Raw genomic sequence first — 18169 nt, 5'->3', positions numbered from 1 at the left:
ATCGACTACGACGACGGTGGTTACAGTCCCAAAGGCAAGTCAAAGAAGTACAAGAAGGCCAAACCGTCAGCCGCAGAAAAGTTACAAGCAGGGTGGGAAGATTTCGAAGACCCCTGGAGAAGGGGACTGGACTATGACTCGGATTAAGAAGAGGAAAAAGGCACCTCCACCCCCGAGGAGAAGTACCCGACGTCGACGTCAACGAGGGTATGGGATCGACATCCAAAAATGGTTGGCCAAGACTGGGATCGAGTTTCATTGGCCCGGTTATCAGTACATGGGACCTGGTACCAAACTGAAGAAACGTCTGGCGCGTGGAGACCCCGGGATCAACCGTCTGGACCGACTAGCCAAACAACACGACATTGACTATTCCAGGGCCAAGAACTTACAGGACAAATGGGATGCCGACACCAAGATGATCCAGGCCATCGACAAATTACCCGGACGTAAAACCATGACAGAACGCATTGTTAAGAAAATCATGCAGACCAAGAAACGTTGGAAATTGTAAAACCTTTTATTGTTGTTGTTGTAATTAAAGTTACACACGCTTTGTTGTTTTTCAAAAAAGAGTCTCTTTTGTCCTATAAATAGTGTTCCAACTGATTCATAAGTTCGGCGGTAATGTATACATTGCGCGAATATTCAAACTGAGTAGCCTGCTCTACCTTATCCTCGCGTTCAAATTGTTGAAACCATCTACCCATGTCGTGTAACATAAACGACATCTTATCAAGCTCAGCAGCTATTTCAGTTATCATTTTTTCTGTTTTCCGTCTTTCTTGCATTCGTCTTACTCTGTTTTCTTCTGCTTCCTTCCTATTTTTCCTGATCTTTTCAAGTCTCCGTTTTACAGGATCCTCGGGTTCCGCTAACATGCGTTCTAACTCTGCTACCAACCCTTCATCAGGCTCAGAGTCAGAGTCAGAGGAGGAGGAATAAGACAACCGCCTCCCACGGCGTTGCGGTGGGGGTAATGCCTGTGGTGCTGCAGTGGTATTGGTGGTAGTGCTCTTAGCGGCGGTGGTCGTGCTCTTAGCGGCGGTGGTCGTGCTCTTAGCGGCGGTGGGGAAATAAGACACCACCCTCCCACGGCGTTGCGGTGGGGGTAATGCCTGTGGTGCTGCAGTGGTAATGGTGGTACTAGTGTTGGTTGGTGGTAGTGTTGCAGTGGTAATGGTGGTACTAGTGTTGGATGGCGGTAGTGTTGCAGTGGTAATGGTGGTACTGGTGTTGGTTGGTGGTAGTGTTGCAGTGGTAATGGTGGTACTAGTGTTGGTTGGTGGTAGTGTTGCAGTGGTAATGGTGGTGGTAGTGCTCTTATCGGCGGTGGTCGTGGTGTTGGATGGCGGTAGTGCTCTTAGTGGTAATGCTCTTTGTGGTAATGTCGATAGTGGCGGTAGTGTTGCAGTGGTAATGGTGGTGGTAGTGCTCTTAGCGGCGGTGGTAGTGGTGTTGGATGGCGGTAGTGCTCTTAGTGGTAATGCTCTTTGTGGTAATGTCGATAGTGGCGGTAGTGTTGCAGTGGTAATGGTGGTGGTAGTGCTCTTAGCGGCGGTGGTAGTGGTGTTGGATGGCGGTAGTGTTCCCCTGAAATCCGTTAGCACAACCCGAACTCCAAACAAACCCCGAAGAATTTCATCCGGATCATATTCACACTCGTACTCTTTCCTCCGTCGTGTTCCAGGTAAAAGGGAGCGACGTTTGCGCTCCCTATAACGACGTTTTTGGACCCTCACCTGCTCTGGATTGTTCCTTCTCCAACGATTCAATGCGTCGCGCACCATGTCACGTATCTTGTCCCGGTTTCGTGCACGATACCGTCTTTTCTGCTCGCGAACTTTCTCCGGATTTTTCTTTTTCCATTCTCGCACGTACTCTCTTGTTCTCACTCTCTTTCGTTTCAATGCTGCAGCGGAGCGGGCAGGCATGGTCTTCTGTAATGGACGCTCATACAAGTTAAAAACTCAGAGTGAAGATCGGGGACGGCGCGGATTCGCCTAATGAAGATCCGTCCAACCAATCACAGATCGAGACCAAGTCACGTGTTACCACCGACCCAGGGGATAGGGGGTATACCCCCACTCGGTCGGAGACTGGACACCATTATACCGTGTGTATAAAAAATCGAGTCGAACCGTTCAAGTCACTCTGAGTTTTTGACTTGTATCGAGCGCTGGAAAAAATCATGGCACAAGAGCTGACCGACGAGGAGATGAACCAACAGATGGATCAACATGAAGAAGAAGCAGTGAGTATAACATGCACCCTATGTAAGAAAGTCATCCTTAGATCCGTCCAACCAATCACAGATCGAGACCAAGTCACGTGTTACCACCGACCCAGGGGATAGGGGGGTATACCCCCACTCGGTAGGAGACTGGACACCATTATACCGTGTGTATAAAAAATCGAGTCGAACCGTTCAAGTCACTCTGAGTTTTGAACTTGTATCGAGCGCTTGAAAAAAATCATGGCACAGGAGCTGACCGACGAGGAGATGAACCAACAGATGGATCAACATGAAGAAGAAGCAGTGAGTATAACATGCACCCTATGTAAGAAAGTCATCCTTAGATCCGTCCAACCAATCACAGATCGAGACCAAGTCACGTGTTACCACCGACCCAGGGGATAGGGGGGTATACCCCCACTCGGTCGGAGACTGGACACCATTATACCGTGTGTATAAAAAATCGAGTCGAACCGTTCAAGTCACTCTGAGTTTTGAACTTGTATCGAGCGCTTGAAAAAAATCATGGCACAGGAGCTGACCGACGAGGAGATGAACCAACAGATGGATCAACATGAAGCAGTGAGTATAACTGTCGTTACTACGAGCATTACGATTGCTTCGTCAGGGCACTCGACGATCAGATGGTGAACAAGGAGGTGACACATGAAAAGTTGTACTGCACGATCTGTCACACCCCGTGTTATCTAACTGCGTTCGTGGCTTCCCTAGACAACTGACCCATGGAACTGAGACTCGTCGTCGCCTCCTTTACCCTAGAATTCTACCTCCGTTTGGACTTGAGATTTTGTTTTGTCGTGTTTTGCGGTTACAAAGTCTCACGACGTCTTTGTCACGCCTTGTTCATCACCTTCTTTTCATAGAGTTACTGGGATTGGTTGCCGCCTGAGATCCAAGTGTACATTATCTCACTCGCTGAGTCACAACTTGCCTTTGAGTGGAAAAGGGCAATTGAAAGACTGAAACCCGTCCCGTTCAAGCAAATCATGATCGACACCCTACCTATCATTTTCCGTGATTACAATTCATTTGATTACAGAGCTACTGGGATTGTCTCCCCATTGAGATACAGACCTACATCCTTCACCTCAGAGAGTCCCAGTTTTTCATTGATAGACGCGAACGTGAATCGTGGAGAGACCTTTGTAAGGAGATACGCGCCTTTGCTAAGGTCCAAGCAGAATGGGGACTAGGCGCCCTCAAAGTAGTTCTAGAGACATGTCTGATGGAATATTGTCCCAAATCAAAAGTTCCAGGAATGGGGAGTAAGCACATGGTCGTGTATGGATTCTACACAGACGAACAAAACTTTAAGCGCGAAATATATTTAGGGTACGGGTTTAATCATGCCTATTACAGAATACCAGATGTCAAGAAAATATTATCCTCCCCTCCCTCAGAGTCACTGGGATAGGTTACCAACAGAGATACAGTGTCATGTGATCAACTTGGCAACCTGGCAGTGCATACGCGATAGAAGGAACAATGAACCATTGAAAACACTTCTCAAAGAAATAAGAAGATACGGTATAGTGAAAAGACGATGGGGTTACGGACACGTGGAAACACACAGCTGGAAATGTTTTGAAAGTGAATGTTATCGCACGCATTACTTTGGACATTATGTCACCCAGTATAACAGGAAACAGAGACTCTATTTAGGATGTAATTTCATAGACATAATACATGAGATAGAACATCGAAAAGTGCTATTGACAAGCAACAGTGCACCTGGATACGTGAGAATAAAAACTGACTAACTAAAAAGAAAAAAACGTTGTGTTTGTTGTCTTTACAGAACACACGGACCTACGACGAAGCCTTCCCCTTCGACGACGACGATGAATGGATCTTTGATCCGGCTTTCGACCGAGTGATGATCCAAACAGGAGGTGGAAGTACAAGACCCCTCCTAGAATTCGAATTGAGACCCGTAGGCGCTCGACGTAACTGGAGAAACGTCCTCAACAAACAACGGTACGAAGCCACGCTCAGACAACACAGAGCCGTGACTCACGAGGACAATCTAGGTCAAGAATTGACTCGGGCCCTTCAACGATCCATCGAGCATCAAATCGCTCAGGATCCTACCCTGACACCAGACTCCACGGTCCATTTCACCATGCAGTCCAGTGACTTCACGCACGCCTTTCAATCCACCACCTTCACCGTGCGAGAATTCGAAGAAGGGAGTGAAAGACTAGACACTTATCTCCAGTCTCTCGCGGTCAAACTCAACTCCAACGAAGAATTCACCCCCGACGATACGTTCACCATGGAAACCACTTTCATACGTACCCCCGGTCGTGGCAGCGGGCACAGAAAACGATACAAACCGAGTAGCGCCGCCGTGCGGGGAATCGCCAAAAGGTCGCGCGTGACCATCCAAAACAAAGACAATCTCTGCTGCGCTCGCGCTATCGTCACCATGAAAGCCCTGGTAGATGCCGGCATGAATACTCGAGACCAAGATTACCACAATCTCAAACAGGGGCGGCCCGTCCAAGAGCGATTGGCCAAAGAACTCCACCGTCAAGCCCACGTCCCCGAAGGACCTTGCGGCATTCCCGAACTGCAACAGTTTCAAAAAGCGTTACCCGGGTACCAGCTCAAAGTCGTTTCCATCGACCCACCCCACATGGTCATCTACGCGGGACCCGAACCCTCGAACAAGATCATTCGTCTCATCAAGGAAGACGGTCACTACGACGGATGCAACTCGTTTAAGGGATTCCTCAACAAATCCTACTTCTGCGACGAATGCAATCGAGGCTACGATCACGACGACTTTCAACGTCATCCCTGCCTCGGTAAATGGTGCTCCGCCTGCAAACGAAAGGACTGCCCCGATTTCATCGAAAAAAAACGACCCCTAGCACGTGGCAAGTTTCCCGAACCCACCTCCCTATGCCGATTGTGTCACAGAAAATTCTTCGGAGACCAATGCTACAACTACCACTTGCAACGGCAGAGTCTCAGCATCCCCTCCATCTGCGACACTTACAAAAAGTGCGTGAAATGTTGTCACGTCTACGAGCGTAAACGTAAAAACAGACGAAGTCCTTTTACCCATGGTCACAAGTGCGGATGGGGCGAATGCAGCATCTGCGAAAAACAAGTCCATCTGGAGACGCACCGTTGTTACATCCAACGCATCACCCAAGACGAAGACGACCCCAAAAAGAAACGCGTGTCGCGCGACAAAGTCAACGGTCGACCCTTCGAAGAACCCGACCCCGACGATCCAGACACGCGAGTCTGGGTAGACAGAGACCCGCCCCTTCAAGTGTACTGCGACTACGAAGCCATCACCGACGCCGAAGGGAATCAGACACCCATTCTCCTCTGCTTGGAAGACGATGAAGAGGAGGAATTCTGCTCCTTCTACGGTCCCGACTGCACCGCCGACATGTTCGACCACCTCGAATCCCTCGCCGTCGACGTGGACGGAGACGATCGGGACGTCATCGTCCTCTTTCACAATCTCAAAGGCTACGACGGGATGTTCATCCTGCAACACTGTTACGCCACCCATCGAGAAGTCACAGACCAAATCACCGTCGGCACCAAGATACTGTCCCTAAAATCCGACAGACTGACTTTCAAAGATTCCCTCTGCTTTCTCCCGTTCCCGCTGGCCAACTTTCCAGCCACCTTCGGAATCCACGAACTGTGCAAAGGATTCTTCCCGCACAAATTCAACACCCTAGAAAACCAAGCGTACGAAGGTCCCATGCCACCGCGAGACATGTACGATCCCGACGGCATGTCCGCCAAAAAGAAAGCCGAATTCGAACAGTGGTACCAAGAGAAAGTCAACGACAACTACCATTTCGTCTTACGGCAAGAAATGGAAGCCTACTGCGAGTCGGACGTCAAACTCCTCAAAGCAGGCTGTCAAAAGTTCCGGCAAGAATTCAAACAAAAAGCCGACTTTAACCCCATGGAGAAATGCGTCACCATCGCCTCCGCCTGCAACCGATTCTGGCGCAAGAAACTCGTCCCGCTCAACACCATCGCCTCCAGACCCCCGCGAGGATGGCACGGTGCCCGATCCAATCAGTCCGTCAAAGCCCTGAAATGGCTAGCCTGGCAAGAACACTCGTTGCAACACACGGACCAAGGCGATCGCATACGCACCGTGCGAAACGGAGGTGAAGTCCGACTGGACGGTCATCTCGTGGACGGATACGATCCGACCACTCGAACCGTCTACGAATTTAACGGATGTCTATGGTACGGATGTCCACGCTGTTTCCCGACCAATCGAGACAGACATCCCATCTGTCACGCCGATCGCACCATGCAGGAAGTCTACCAGTCCACACTCCTCAAACACGACCTTCTCAGTGACAAAGGCTACCAGCTCTGCGTCAAGTGGGAATGCGACTGGGACCTAGAAGTCAAAACCAACCCTGATCTCAGTCAGTTCCTAGCCACGTTCGAAATCGTCGAACCGCTCCAACCCCGAGAAGCTTTTTTCGGAGGGCGCACGAACGCGGTCAGACTACATCACGTGGCCGACGTGACTCAAGGAGAACAAATCAAGTACATCGACGTAACGTTGCTCTACCCCTGGGTCAACAAGGGAAGCAAATACCCCATAGGACACCCGCAAGTCATCGTCAACCCCCAAGATCAAGACATCCATCACTACTTCGGTATGGCCAAAGTAGACATACTACCGCCACACGAACTTTACCATCCCGTTCTACCTTTTTGGCACGGAGGTAAACTCACCTTCCCACTCTGCCGATCGTGCGTGGAACACGAAATGTCCAAACCCCTCTTAGAGAAATCACATCGATGCCCTCACACGACCGAGCAACGTACGCTACGAGGGACCTGGTGCACACCCGAAATCGAGAAAGCCGTTGCCATGGGCTACACGCTTATCAAGATCCACGAAGTCCACCATTTCCCGGAAAGACAACGTCGTACAGGACTCTTCGCCGATTACGTGAATACCTGGCTAAAAATCAAACAGGAATCCGCTGGTTACCCGAGTTGGTGTCACTCCCCCGAAGACAAGGCACGGTACGTGCGACAATACCGCCAGAAAGAAGGCATCACTCTCGATCCGTCCATGATCCAGAAAAATCCAGGACGCAAAGCCACTGCCAAACTCATGCTCAACTCCTTCTGGGGCAAGTTCAGTGAAAACCTACACAAACCCACTACCCAAGTCGTCTACAACGCAACGCAACTCTTCGCCCTCGTTTCCGATCACTTCAACGACATACGACAAGTCAGAATTGTCAACGACGAAGCCCTAGAAGTCGTCTACGCCGAGCTCAAAGACAACCAACCCGATAACGGACGAACCAACATCTTCGTCGCCGCTTTCACCACCTGCTGGGCTCGGCTCAAATTATACAGCTACCTGGAACTGTTAAAGCAACAAGTCCTTTACTTTGACACTGACTCCGTCATCTACTCCTACAAACCGGGTCAAGTGGATATTCCTCTAGGTGATTACTTGGGTGAGATGACCAACGAACTCGACGACGACGACTTCATTACCACTTTCACCTCCGCTGGACCCAAGAATTACGGGTACAAAACCCATCAAGATAAAGTCTGTTGCAAAGTCCGAGGCTTCTCCCTCAATATACGAGGAGCCCAACAACTCAATTACGACGTCATGGAACAAAATCTCCTCGACGAACTCGAACAACCTCTCGAGGATGGTGGACGACGCAACATCCATGTCGTCAACCCTAACTTCTTCTATAGAAACCCAGCCACCAAACATCTCAAAGTCATCACACGGACTAAACGCTACGGACTCGTCTTCGACAAACGCGTCGTAGACACGAACATTTTCATGTCGTTTCCATACGGATACACACCATTGTAATTTTTTACTTCCTGTAAAAATCAATAAAAAAATCATTTTTGAAACTCACTTCCTGTCTATCGCCTTATTTGGACATGCGCGTCACAACCTCGATCTCATGGATTGGCTATCGCCTTATTTGGGCACGCACGTGACCTGTGATGAAAAAGGCCGCTGACCTGTGACGTCACTGCAGACGCATTTTAAAAAACATCCGCCATCTTGGATTTTCAAATTTAAGAGAATGTATGGGAAAAAGTTGGTCACGTGGTATAATCCCTGGCTCCTGATTGGTTACGGCCCCTATGAGCGTCCTTTACTACTAATGTTGATCATGACTTGGTGTACATTGCACATCATGTTAAGGTATTTGGTTAGTGCCAAAAGCATAACATTTCATGTATTTGCTTTTTCAGGACAAATGATATAACATTGATATTTTAAAAGATGTGATCAGAAAAATAATGAGTATTGTCCAGGCAGTACCAGTTAATGGACGGCATATGCAGACAGTAAGAGGTACTGTAGGCATTACCAGGTAATTAAGTTAGTTTTATGCTTATGACTTCTTGTACTTGGATTTTGTGTCATTTCATCGTAAGAATAGTAAGAATAGGTAATGAAAGATGCATTAGTTGATGCAATTTATTTTCGAAGGCAAACTTGAAAGTCTGCCTATGGTGTATACCTGCCATGGGTAAAGTGAATGTAAAGTAATTACAGTGTTAAAGATATACGTGCATGTTAATATTGATTAATCTGAAATTTCAGCGAGTTTGAAAATATTTGTGACAGTTCTGATGTGAGGGCTGTTACTTGTACACGTAAATGGCTCGTGCACGATTTTTCACTTGATATCATTTAGCTGCCAATATGTTCTGTAAATTAATTTTAATAGTCATCTGTTAGTGTGCAACGATCTACAGCAACATTTAACCAAATAATGTACAGTGTATATTAATTTACCAAATTATGCTGTTTTCAGTTGGCCAACGCTACTACATTGTAATGTCAACTTGTCAAATGTATGTACTGGCCAGACGGTCTAGATTACAAACTTTCTGAAAGTTGACATTACCAGGTAAGATATTTCTTAAAGCATATTTTGTAATTAATGATTTCCCAGACATTGTTTTCTTCAAGAAAAGATTCATACTCCACATAGAGGTTTTTTTCTTTAAGAGCTCCCTCCTCCTGATACTTTGGAATTTCGAATGGCTGGCCATGAATGGGTGTTGGGTGTGAATATCTTCTAGAAGTGCACATTCAGATTAGGTCAGCAAGAACATCAGTATTTATCCTGACAGAGTCTGATTTTCAGTTATATGTACAACCAAACAGCCTGGATGGCCCCTTGATTGGGACTGTGCACTTTGTTGTACTGCAATGTTCCAGTTTCTTGTTTAAAGCAAATTGCAGTTGCTCTCGAAAGCAAGTCGCCAAGTTCATAACAGTTATATATGTTTGCTTTTCATCTCAGGGCAGAGCCTGCCACTGTGAAAGTTTGGGTACCATCCCCCTAGCATTTGATTCACTACTGTAGACACTTTGTAAACAACTAACAATGAAGTACACTGTATATCAGTGAAAGGAATGTCATCTGTTGGTTATAAATTACAATTGATATGTCTTTGTATGTTCAGTGGTGTTAAGTAGCAGCTATATACACTATGATTACATCCCTGTTCCTGTCAGTCAATATATGAACAGTGTACACATCGACAGCCTGGATAAAACATCAAAGAGTTTCAAAGCAACCATGGCCAGGTGAGATATTTCTAAAGAAATATAAATTCAAGGTCCTTGTGATTGCTTATAGGTATTGATTTTTTTTATAAACAAAATCTTACTGAGTGTAATTTGTCTCGTGTACTAATTGTTGCAGAACACAGAGACCACTGTTTTCACAGAGATATTACAAGTGAAAAGTTCCATTAAAAAAATGCACTGGGAACAAATTAAATCATCATAGATGCAGCTTCTGAGAGATCCCCAATATTAATGGAACATACATTGTACATACACATAAAAGAGTTCAATAATTTATTACTTAAGATGGTAATGCTTTGTTTGGTTTCTCTGTATTTACAGACAACTTGATGCCATAATAATTTCTCCGCTAAGTTCATTGAACAAACTGACTTGGAAGTTGAGTTCTGCAACCCATGCTTTGTGTAGTAATATCATAGCTGCAACATTGTGACAGATACACTGTATTACATTTTTAAGAAACACCTATGATACATGTATGAACTAATTATTTAAAGTACCTGTTAAATTTATCAGTTTTTCTTAGAGATAATTTACTCATCATGTCATGGTTTATTTAAATAATTGCTTTTTTGGCTTAAAAATGATATTTATTGTGCTTGGTTTATGGTACTCTTATATCAATTTTGTGACAACCTGCATTGGACATGGCATAAATTAACATCTTGCCAACACAAAATGGTAAACTAGGTCTTGAGCAGAGTTGCAGGATTAGTATTTCTGTAGAAGGAAAGAGTTGAGAAATTTGTGACATTCTACAGACAGCCTTTGTTCCATAGTGTTGTACAAATAGTGTTCTCTAAATTTTGAATTATCTCAATCTGTTGTTTAAATGATTGCCTTGTAACCCCATGTCCAGCCTTGGTGCATGTAGGATATTGATGTGTTGTTTATCCATTTTGCTGTAAATTATCTTTAATTGATATGTCAATCAAAGCATATCTTGGATATGTTGGGTTCGTCTTACAAATGTACCTATGCCTCATAACCTTTGAGTGCATTTGGTTGCGTGGTGCAGACAGAATACATGTACATAATATAACTTACTCATAGCTTACTTATAATTCTTGGTATAATTTAACATGATGGTAAAATTAATTAATGGAACCCAATAACAGCTCCTGTAGTCCACAATCTCAGTTGAGAAAAAGAACAAATCACATTGGAATTGAGTAATAAAATTATATCAGAAGCCTATGTAAGTATTCATTATCAGCAACAAAATATCATATTTATGGTTCATGCCAGAGTGATTTTGCTTATATTTATACTTTGAGAGATGGTGCAAACCCTTCCAGCAGGAGGAGACTCCATACAAAAATGAAGATGGTTAACTGTATCTTTGGGGATCAAGCTAGAAAACAAAACTTTTTAACTTTTCACATGTGTATACTATTTTGGTATTTGTGCGAGATTTCATTTGGTAGAGATTTGGGGACTGAGTACACTGTATATTGTAACCACTGCATTTCAATCATGCCCCACAACAACAAAAAATGTGTAAACTTCTTTTGTGCGGGAGTCCACATGTTAACTAAGAAAGAATATAATGATTAATAACAATGTCTTGTCTTTCTCTATAAGAAAGAACAAGAAATGCCACCAAAAAGCACAGAAGACAGTTATGTTATGTGATCAACATTTTTGGTGGCTCCTCTAAAATCCTTGAAAACATGGCTCTATTTTCATCATCACACCATCTTGCACCTCGATCTGCTGATGTAATCCTAGTTCGGGCTGAAACTATACAATCGTTTGCAATTTACCTCGCATACATGTACATGTGGGATTATTTTCATCAGTAACAACATTCCAAAAACTAGCGTTTTATATATTAATAATAATAATAATGATAACGATAACGATAACGATAATAACGGTTTCATAATGACTTTTCTGCAGAGTTTTTGGTCGACAAAGTACCTGCTCTGTTCCAAGGCACGTTTCCTCGTGGTTATGTTCTGAACAACAAACTTCCATACTTTGTGTCTAGCAAACCTGCCATCCTGATACCACAGCAGGTGCTCTGCCCAATCATGGAGTGTGGGACATGTTATTGGACGATTGATATAGAAAGCACCTTTTTCCATATGGGAACAAGCAGGGGAAAGCCATTGTGAAAAAATGTGGAGTCCTAAACTCAGATGCCGAGGTTGTGTCAGTGCTTGGCCATGGGATCACTGGATGTTCTCTGCCTTGTTGGGCCCCTTCTGTTTCAGCTTCCTGAGGCTCAGACACAACTTCATTTGTGGTTGCTTCTACCTGTGCTTGCACAATGACTCCTGGTTCAGGAAGAATAACTCCAGAGACTGTTGAGTCATCGCTACCATCTGTTTCACCTGCATCCAACTGCTGTGGGGCAGGACCTTGGTCGTTGTTGTGTTCTGCTGTTTCAGAAAAATCAACTGTTTTCAAATTGGGTAATTCACCATCAGCTGGTAAATTCTGCAGGCGAGCCTTGTCATTAACTATGTCAGCATAGGCAGAATTATTGTCCTTCACCCAACGGAGAGCATCTTCAACCCGATGTCTTCTAACCCTGAAATCCTTATGGGTGTCATCTTTCCCTTGCCTTCTCACACTTGTGATGTCCACTTCTACTAGCAGGTGTGAAAGGATAGTAGCTGGTTCTTTCACTGCTTGAAGGAAAGCAATGCAGTGGCCCCTAGAAGCAATACCTATATGTTTTAACGTGTGCTCATGTACAGTGGGTGCCATTCTAGCTATCAACATTTGCTCAGCATCCGACATTTCAGACAGTTCCTCGGAGATAGACATTGGATCCATGTTGTTTTCCTCTGACCAGACTTTTGGCACCTTCTTATCCCTCCTGCAGCGAGTACACACCTTCCTTGTGCCTTTGCCCTCCAATCTCTGTTCGATGCAAACTTCACAACAACTGAACATATACGCCATCTGCCCTACCTCAAACTTTCGTAATGCAAAGTATGCATTGTCCTCTACCGACGTGACCCTGCTGGTGGAAGTGGTGTTAGATCTCCGACAACTTCACGCGGCCCTCTCTCTTCATCGATAACTCTCCTTTGATTTCGCCGCTCTCTTTTTCACCTGTTATCCTCTGTTTCATCTACACCAGGATGTGGAAACTCATAAACCACTTCTACTGCCCTTACTCTAGCAATTAGGGGACTATTTTCTAAGTGGCTACTGCTGATTACTTCTGCAACAGGGTGATGTGCTGTACCCACTGAGTTGCTTGCTTCCAAAATCGGGCAATCTTCTGAAACAGGATTTTCTCGTTCAAAATCCCCTCCTGCTAAATTAATGATTAGTCTTTATGAACATAACAAAATGATGTTAAAACCTTTTGCACTGCATTAACCAATTTTAACCTACTTAAAGATAAATGGATAATTATAATATCTGGCTGTCCTAGCCTAATTCTAATTTTCTCATAGCTAACCCTAACTTATGTATTGTCATCCTGTTAACTACTACATGTGTTTTGTAACAGAGTGCATGTACTAATGTTTGATAATTGGATTCACTGATTTTATATCAATTTATTTTAATTCCCTAATTTGATAAATTTAACTTGTTGTTGTTTGTTAAAAAAATCTGTTAATGTGTCCCACTTTACAAGAAGGAACACCAACTGTCTATGTCAGCGTGGCTTTTAGAAATAACTATTATGATAGTAATAATAAACAAAAACTACCCCCAACACTTCCGTGCCCGCTCCTCCAATCAAAAGAGCACCACTAAAAATAGCTGTACATGTGAGATATTAGCATGTAAATTCCAGGCCACTGATTTTTTGTGGTAGACACTGCTGCTTAAGGTTACTTCCCACCTTCGCGGGTGCCCTTCAGGAAAAAATTCGTACGTGCGCCAGTTTCAATAAAACCTAAACAAACTATATATCAGTAGAAAGCTTAATAACTGTAGTTTTTGAGAAAAATGTAATTTAAGTGACTTTTTCTTTTGGGAAGTGTCAGCAGCCGGTAAACCGTGAAAAGACCGAGAGTTGTTCTCGTGAATTAATCGGGTATCGAATGCCGCGGCACGAGCAAAATGGCTGCGCAGTCTTACTCAGCAGGGATCAATCAACAAAACAGTGTCATGCTTTTTCGATATTCTGATTGGTTGCCAAGATATCTTAGTCCAAAGTTGAAGAAGCTAAAAACATACGAGACGCGTTGCGTAAATGGTCGCCACGAGAAAAATATTCCAAATATGATAATTTCCAGACACCATTTTGTTTATTATTATCCGTGGAATGCTTTGGCCAAATTTTACGAAAATCCGTGAATTCTACATACCCTATTAATTCGCTCAAAGTCGACACATTTTAAGAGAAATCAAACGCGAGATTTTCGCTCAAAAAGGTTTGTAAACAACTCGCGCCGCCCCAGGAGATTATGTCGCCTCTTGAAACCGCAAGCCAATGGCGTAACAGGACCTCCTGGCGTCAACTAGAATGGGTTTGAATTTCCCGGGAAAAGTGTTGCATTACAGTCACGTTTTCGATCTTTTGACCGGCAAGACGAAAGAAAAGCAATCCTGGCAATGGGTAAAGTTGCCAAAGGCAAGGGGAAAGCCCGCGTCAAGAAACGAAACGCGTCAACCGAAACACGTCTGTCAGCATAAGTGAGGCATGGGCCTCTTTTCGTGACATACTGCAACGGTGTATCGACAAGCACGCTCCTCTAATCTTAAAGAAGGTCAGAGGCCGACTATGTCCTTGGCTGACTCCGGATGTCAAAAAAGAGATGAATCTCAGGGATGGTTTGCTCAGAAAAGCCCGCCGTACTAATCAAGAAAACGGTTGGTCTTCTTGTAAACGGCAACGCAACAGAGTCTCTGGCCTTGTTAAAAAATGTAAAAGCAGATATCATCGCGATCTCCTTAAAGATTGTGCTGACTCTCCTGATAAATTTTGGGCAGCCATCAAGAAACTCTATCCTACCAAGTCACCTTCTGATCAAAGTTCGGCGTTTGTGATAAATGGATCGAAGTCAAGTGACAAAAGTTTCATTGCAAATAGCTTCTGCGAATATTTCAGTTCCATTGGCAGATGTCTGAAAAGGAAATCAATCTTACTCCGTGACTTTGTCTGGAGCAAACCTGCTGAAGAAAATCTTCCCAAGCAATTCACGGAAAGTCAGTTTACTTTTAAAGCTGTGAAAGAATCAGACATTCTTAAAGAGCTAAAAAATCTTAAGCGGAAAAAAAGCGTCTGGACTGGATAATTTCCCCCCGGGATTGCTCCATGACGCTGCCTATGTTTTAACCACGCCTTTGACATTTATCACCAATTTATCTCTTAAAACTGGAGTTGTGCCTAGTGAGTGGAAAGTGGTAAAGGTGATCCCCCTATACAAATCAGGGTCTCTGGCTGAGATTGACAATTACAGGCCTATCTCAATTCTCCCTACTTTGTCAAAGATCTTGGAAAAGATAGTCTACAAGCAGCTGATGGCTCATCTAGAGCGTCATAATCTACTTTTTGAGTACCAATTTGGTTTCCGTCCGAACCGCTCAACGGAACTAGCTGTTACTTACTTCACTCATCTCATCAGAAAGGAGGCCGACAGTGGAAAGGCGACAGGAGCAGTTTTTATTGACTTATCAAAGGCATTCGATACCATCAGTCATTCCGTTTTATTGAGTAAACTGTCCCGTTATGGCGTATATAATATGGAACTTAAATGGTTTACTGATTATTTATTCCATCCCAAGCAGATCGTTCAATTTCACGGTGTGCTTTCTAAACCAAATCTAATTAACACTGGAGTTCCTCAAGGAAGTATTCTTGGGCCCCTCCTTTTTCTCATCTTCTTTAATGATGTGCATAGTCCGCTTCGTCATTGTAAGATTATCACTTACGCTGACGATACGGTGATTTTTACATCCTCAAGTGATATCGATGCGATACGAAGCAGCCTTTCACAGGACTTAGATAATCTCTCTAACTGGTTTCGTGATAATGAACTTATTTTTAATCTGAAGAAAGGAAAATCTGAGGTGATGCTGTTTGGTACCGGTAAGCGGTTGAATCTGTTTCAAGGCTGTCAAGTCAAGCTCTCAGTCAACGGTTTTCCCATCAACACCACTACATGTTATAAGTACCTCGGCGTGCATCTGGACCCGACACTTAATTTTGAAACTCATTTTCAAAAAATTTACAAGAAGGCAGCAGGAAGAGTGAACCTCTTACGGCGCATCCGTTCCAGTATTGATACTTTTACTGCCCAACGAATTTACCAATCGATGGTTATGCCAATATTTACGTATTGCGGCTATACTAGTCTTGGATGGTCAGAGTCCCGCAAACGCATGATCCGCTCCATTGAGACCCGAAGCCTCGAAATCATTTCCCCAAAATACAGTTCGCAGAATTGTGATCTTCGATTTTTAACTGTTGATAACTTTTTACAAAAAAGAGCGTGCTGCTTTGTATTTGACTGCCTTAATGGAACTGTATGCTTTCCATTTAAAGACTATTTTCACCGATTACATCATAACGCTTTAAACACTCGCAACAATGGGAAAACTGCAAAACTACCAAAAGTCAGACTGGATTTTGCACGCCGTAGCTTTTATTTTTTAGGTGCCTCGATTTTTAATTTATTGCCTTTAAGTTTAAGAAACATTAATTCTAGAGTTTTATTTAGGAAAGCCTTAGACGATTATTACTTGTAATTTCTATTGTATTTTTAACGGTTTTTAATATGTATCTTATTTTATATATCTTAATAATTCTTGTTTATTAGTTTTTAATTCTTAGCAGGACCCCGTTGATAACAGTACTTTGTACTGAAGGGTTATCCTGAGGAAATATTCGATTATTATTATTATTATTATTATTATTATTATTATTATTATTATTATTATTATTAAGGAGAATCAATCGAATCGAGCGAGAACATTCGGGCTGCTCTCATATCCGAAATGAGGTCTTTGGGGTAGGGTGTGTTTTGTTGATTTATAAATTATTTTAAGTCAAAGGAAAGCACATTTCCAAATCTATGTCTGACAAAATTTAGGTATGATGGTGACTTCTTTGTAAGAAACCTGGACGCGAGCGTGGACCGGAGTACTTCTTCAAAGTTTATTCCTTCACTTCCACAAAAACTGCAAGTGACTCGGCCTGCAAGCTGTCGATTGAGCTCGTCCAGATTGACAATACTCTGGTATTTCGTGTCGCTCGTTTCGAATTCTCCGTCGTCAGTTTCGTCTGATTCTGACGATGAGCCTCCGTGGTAAGTTGCATTATCGAAAGCTTTGATTTTTAAGCCACTTGCTCCAACGGAAGAACCAAGTGAACCAGCTGAATTAGACCGCTCGTGTTCATCGGTCGATGTCGACAAAGGCGCTTGGCCGAACCAAGAGCCTTTGTCGCTTTCTCCGAGGCTTTTTTCCTTTCTTATCCAAGACCTTTCCTTTTTCTCTTCTTTGGCCCTGATTTTTTCGTTGATTTTACCCAAGGACTTCTTTCTGTTTTAGATTTCTCCATGAAACTCGAACGCGCAATGCACAAAGAAAATATGCAAATCACATGAAATAAGAACCCGCTTCCCGCGAAATTTCCTCCGAGACGTCACCTACTTATGAGATTATGACACCTTCATTTTTTATTACCTTTTATTGGAAAACAAATTTTGTTAAATAACGTCGGCGATTTTTGAGATTTTTAAGTTTTTTTTCAGTAAATGTTAGATAAAATGATAAACTTCAATTTAGGCAAATAAAAGAAAAAATGATATTTTTTCACTCTTGAAAGTGGGAAGTAACCTTAATTAGCAAAAAAAAAAAAAAAAAAAGAGTTGTCTTGTTTTGTGAAATGACCATTTCATTCTCTGCAATAGTTTTACCACGCAATTTATTTTTTCAAACAAATGGCAGCATGCAACGTGCATTACAATACAAAATCAGAATGATAATTATAAGATACATTGAAAGTAGAAGCTTATAAAAATAAAATGCCTCATCTGAACTCTGACCAACACAGTACAAGTACAGTGTAAGTAAAGTGCTGGGTGACTAGAAATCACTCATTGATCACGATCATCCGTTTCGGGAGTAATCAGTATGAGTTTCAGTTTTGGCAATGAAATGGCAAGCTGGGCGTCCTAGATAATAGGATACCAAGAAAACGTATGGTTTGTGAAACATCGTGGAAAATTTTTTTGAAGAAGGAGAGGCGTCTTTATGCAAATTACAAAAAATTACACTGGACAATCCCCTTCAGGGCAAGTACATTGTGAGAGTTAGTAACCTGAATGACGAGTGCTATCATACAAAATCATTGAAAATATGGAAACTGTATATCTAAGTTA

The 18169-nt window shown here is 43.3% G+C and overlaps 1 protein-coding gene and 1 pseudogene across 1 annotated transcript; both read right to left on the bottom strand.

Annotated features, from left to right (window-relative positions):
• Window positions 1–501: 501 nt before the first annotated feature.
• LOC149096352 (uncharacterized) lies at window positions 502–1934 on the bottom strand. Its single transcript, XM_089280888.1, has 2 exons — window positions 1631–1934; window positions 502–1489 (listed from the first exon to the last, which is right to left on the bottom strand). The coding sequence occupies exons 1-2, from the start codon at window positions 1932–1934 to the stop codon at window positions 588–590; spliced, it is 1206 nt and encodes a 401-aa protein (XP_089137014.1). The 3' UTR covers window positions 502–587.
• Window positions 1935–11900: 9966 nt separating this feature from the next.
• The window catches only part of LOC149096351 (uncharacterized), a 7738-nt pseudogene continuing 1469 nt past the window's right edge, over window positions 11901–18169 (bottom strand).

This window comes from Orbicella faveolata, unplaced genomic scaffold (assembly GCF_042242905.1).
Source record: "Orbicella faveolata isolate gen_17 unplaced genomic scaffold, um_ofav_v1 contig_48, whole genome shotgun sequence".
In the NCBI taxonomy this organism is placed as follows: domain Eukaryota; kingdom Metazoa; phylum Cnidaria; class Anthozoa; order Scleractinia; family Merulinidae; genus Orbicella; species Orbicella faveolata.
Note: the sequence above shows the minus strand (reverse complement) of the source record. Positions and strands in the feature narration are given on the sequence as shown.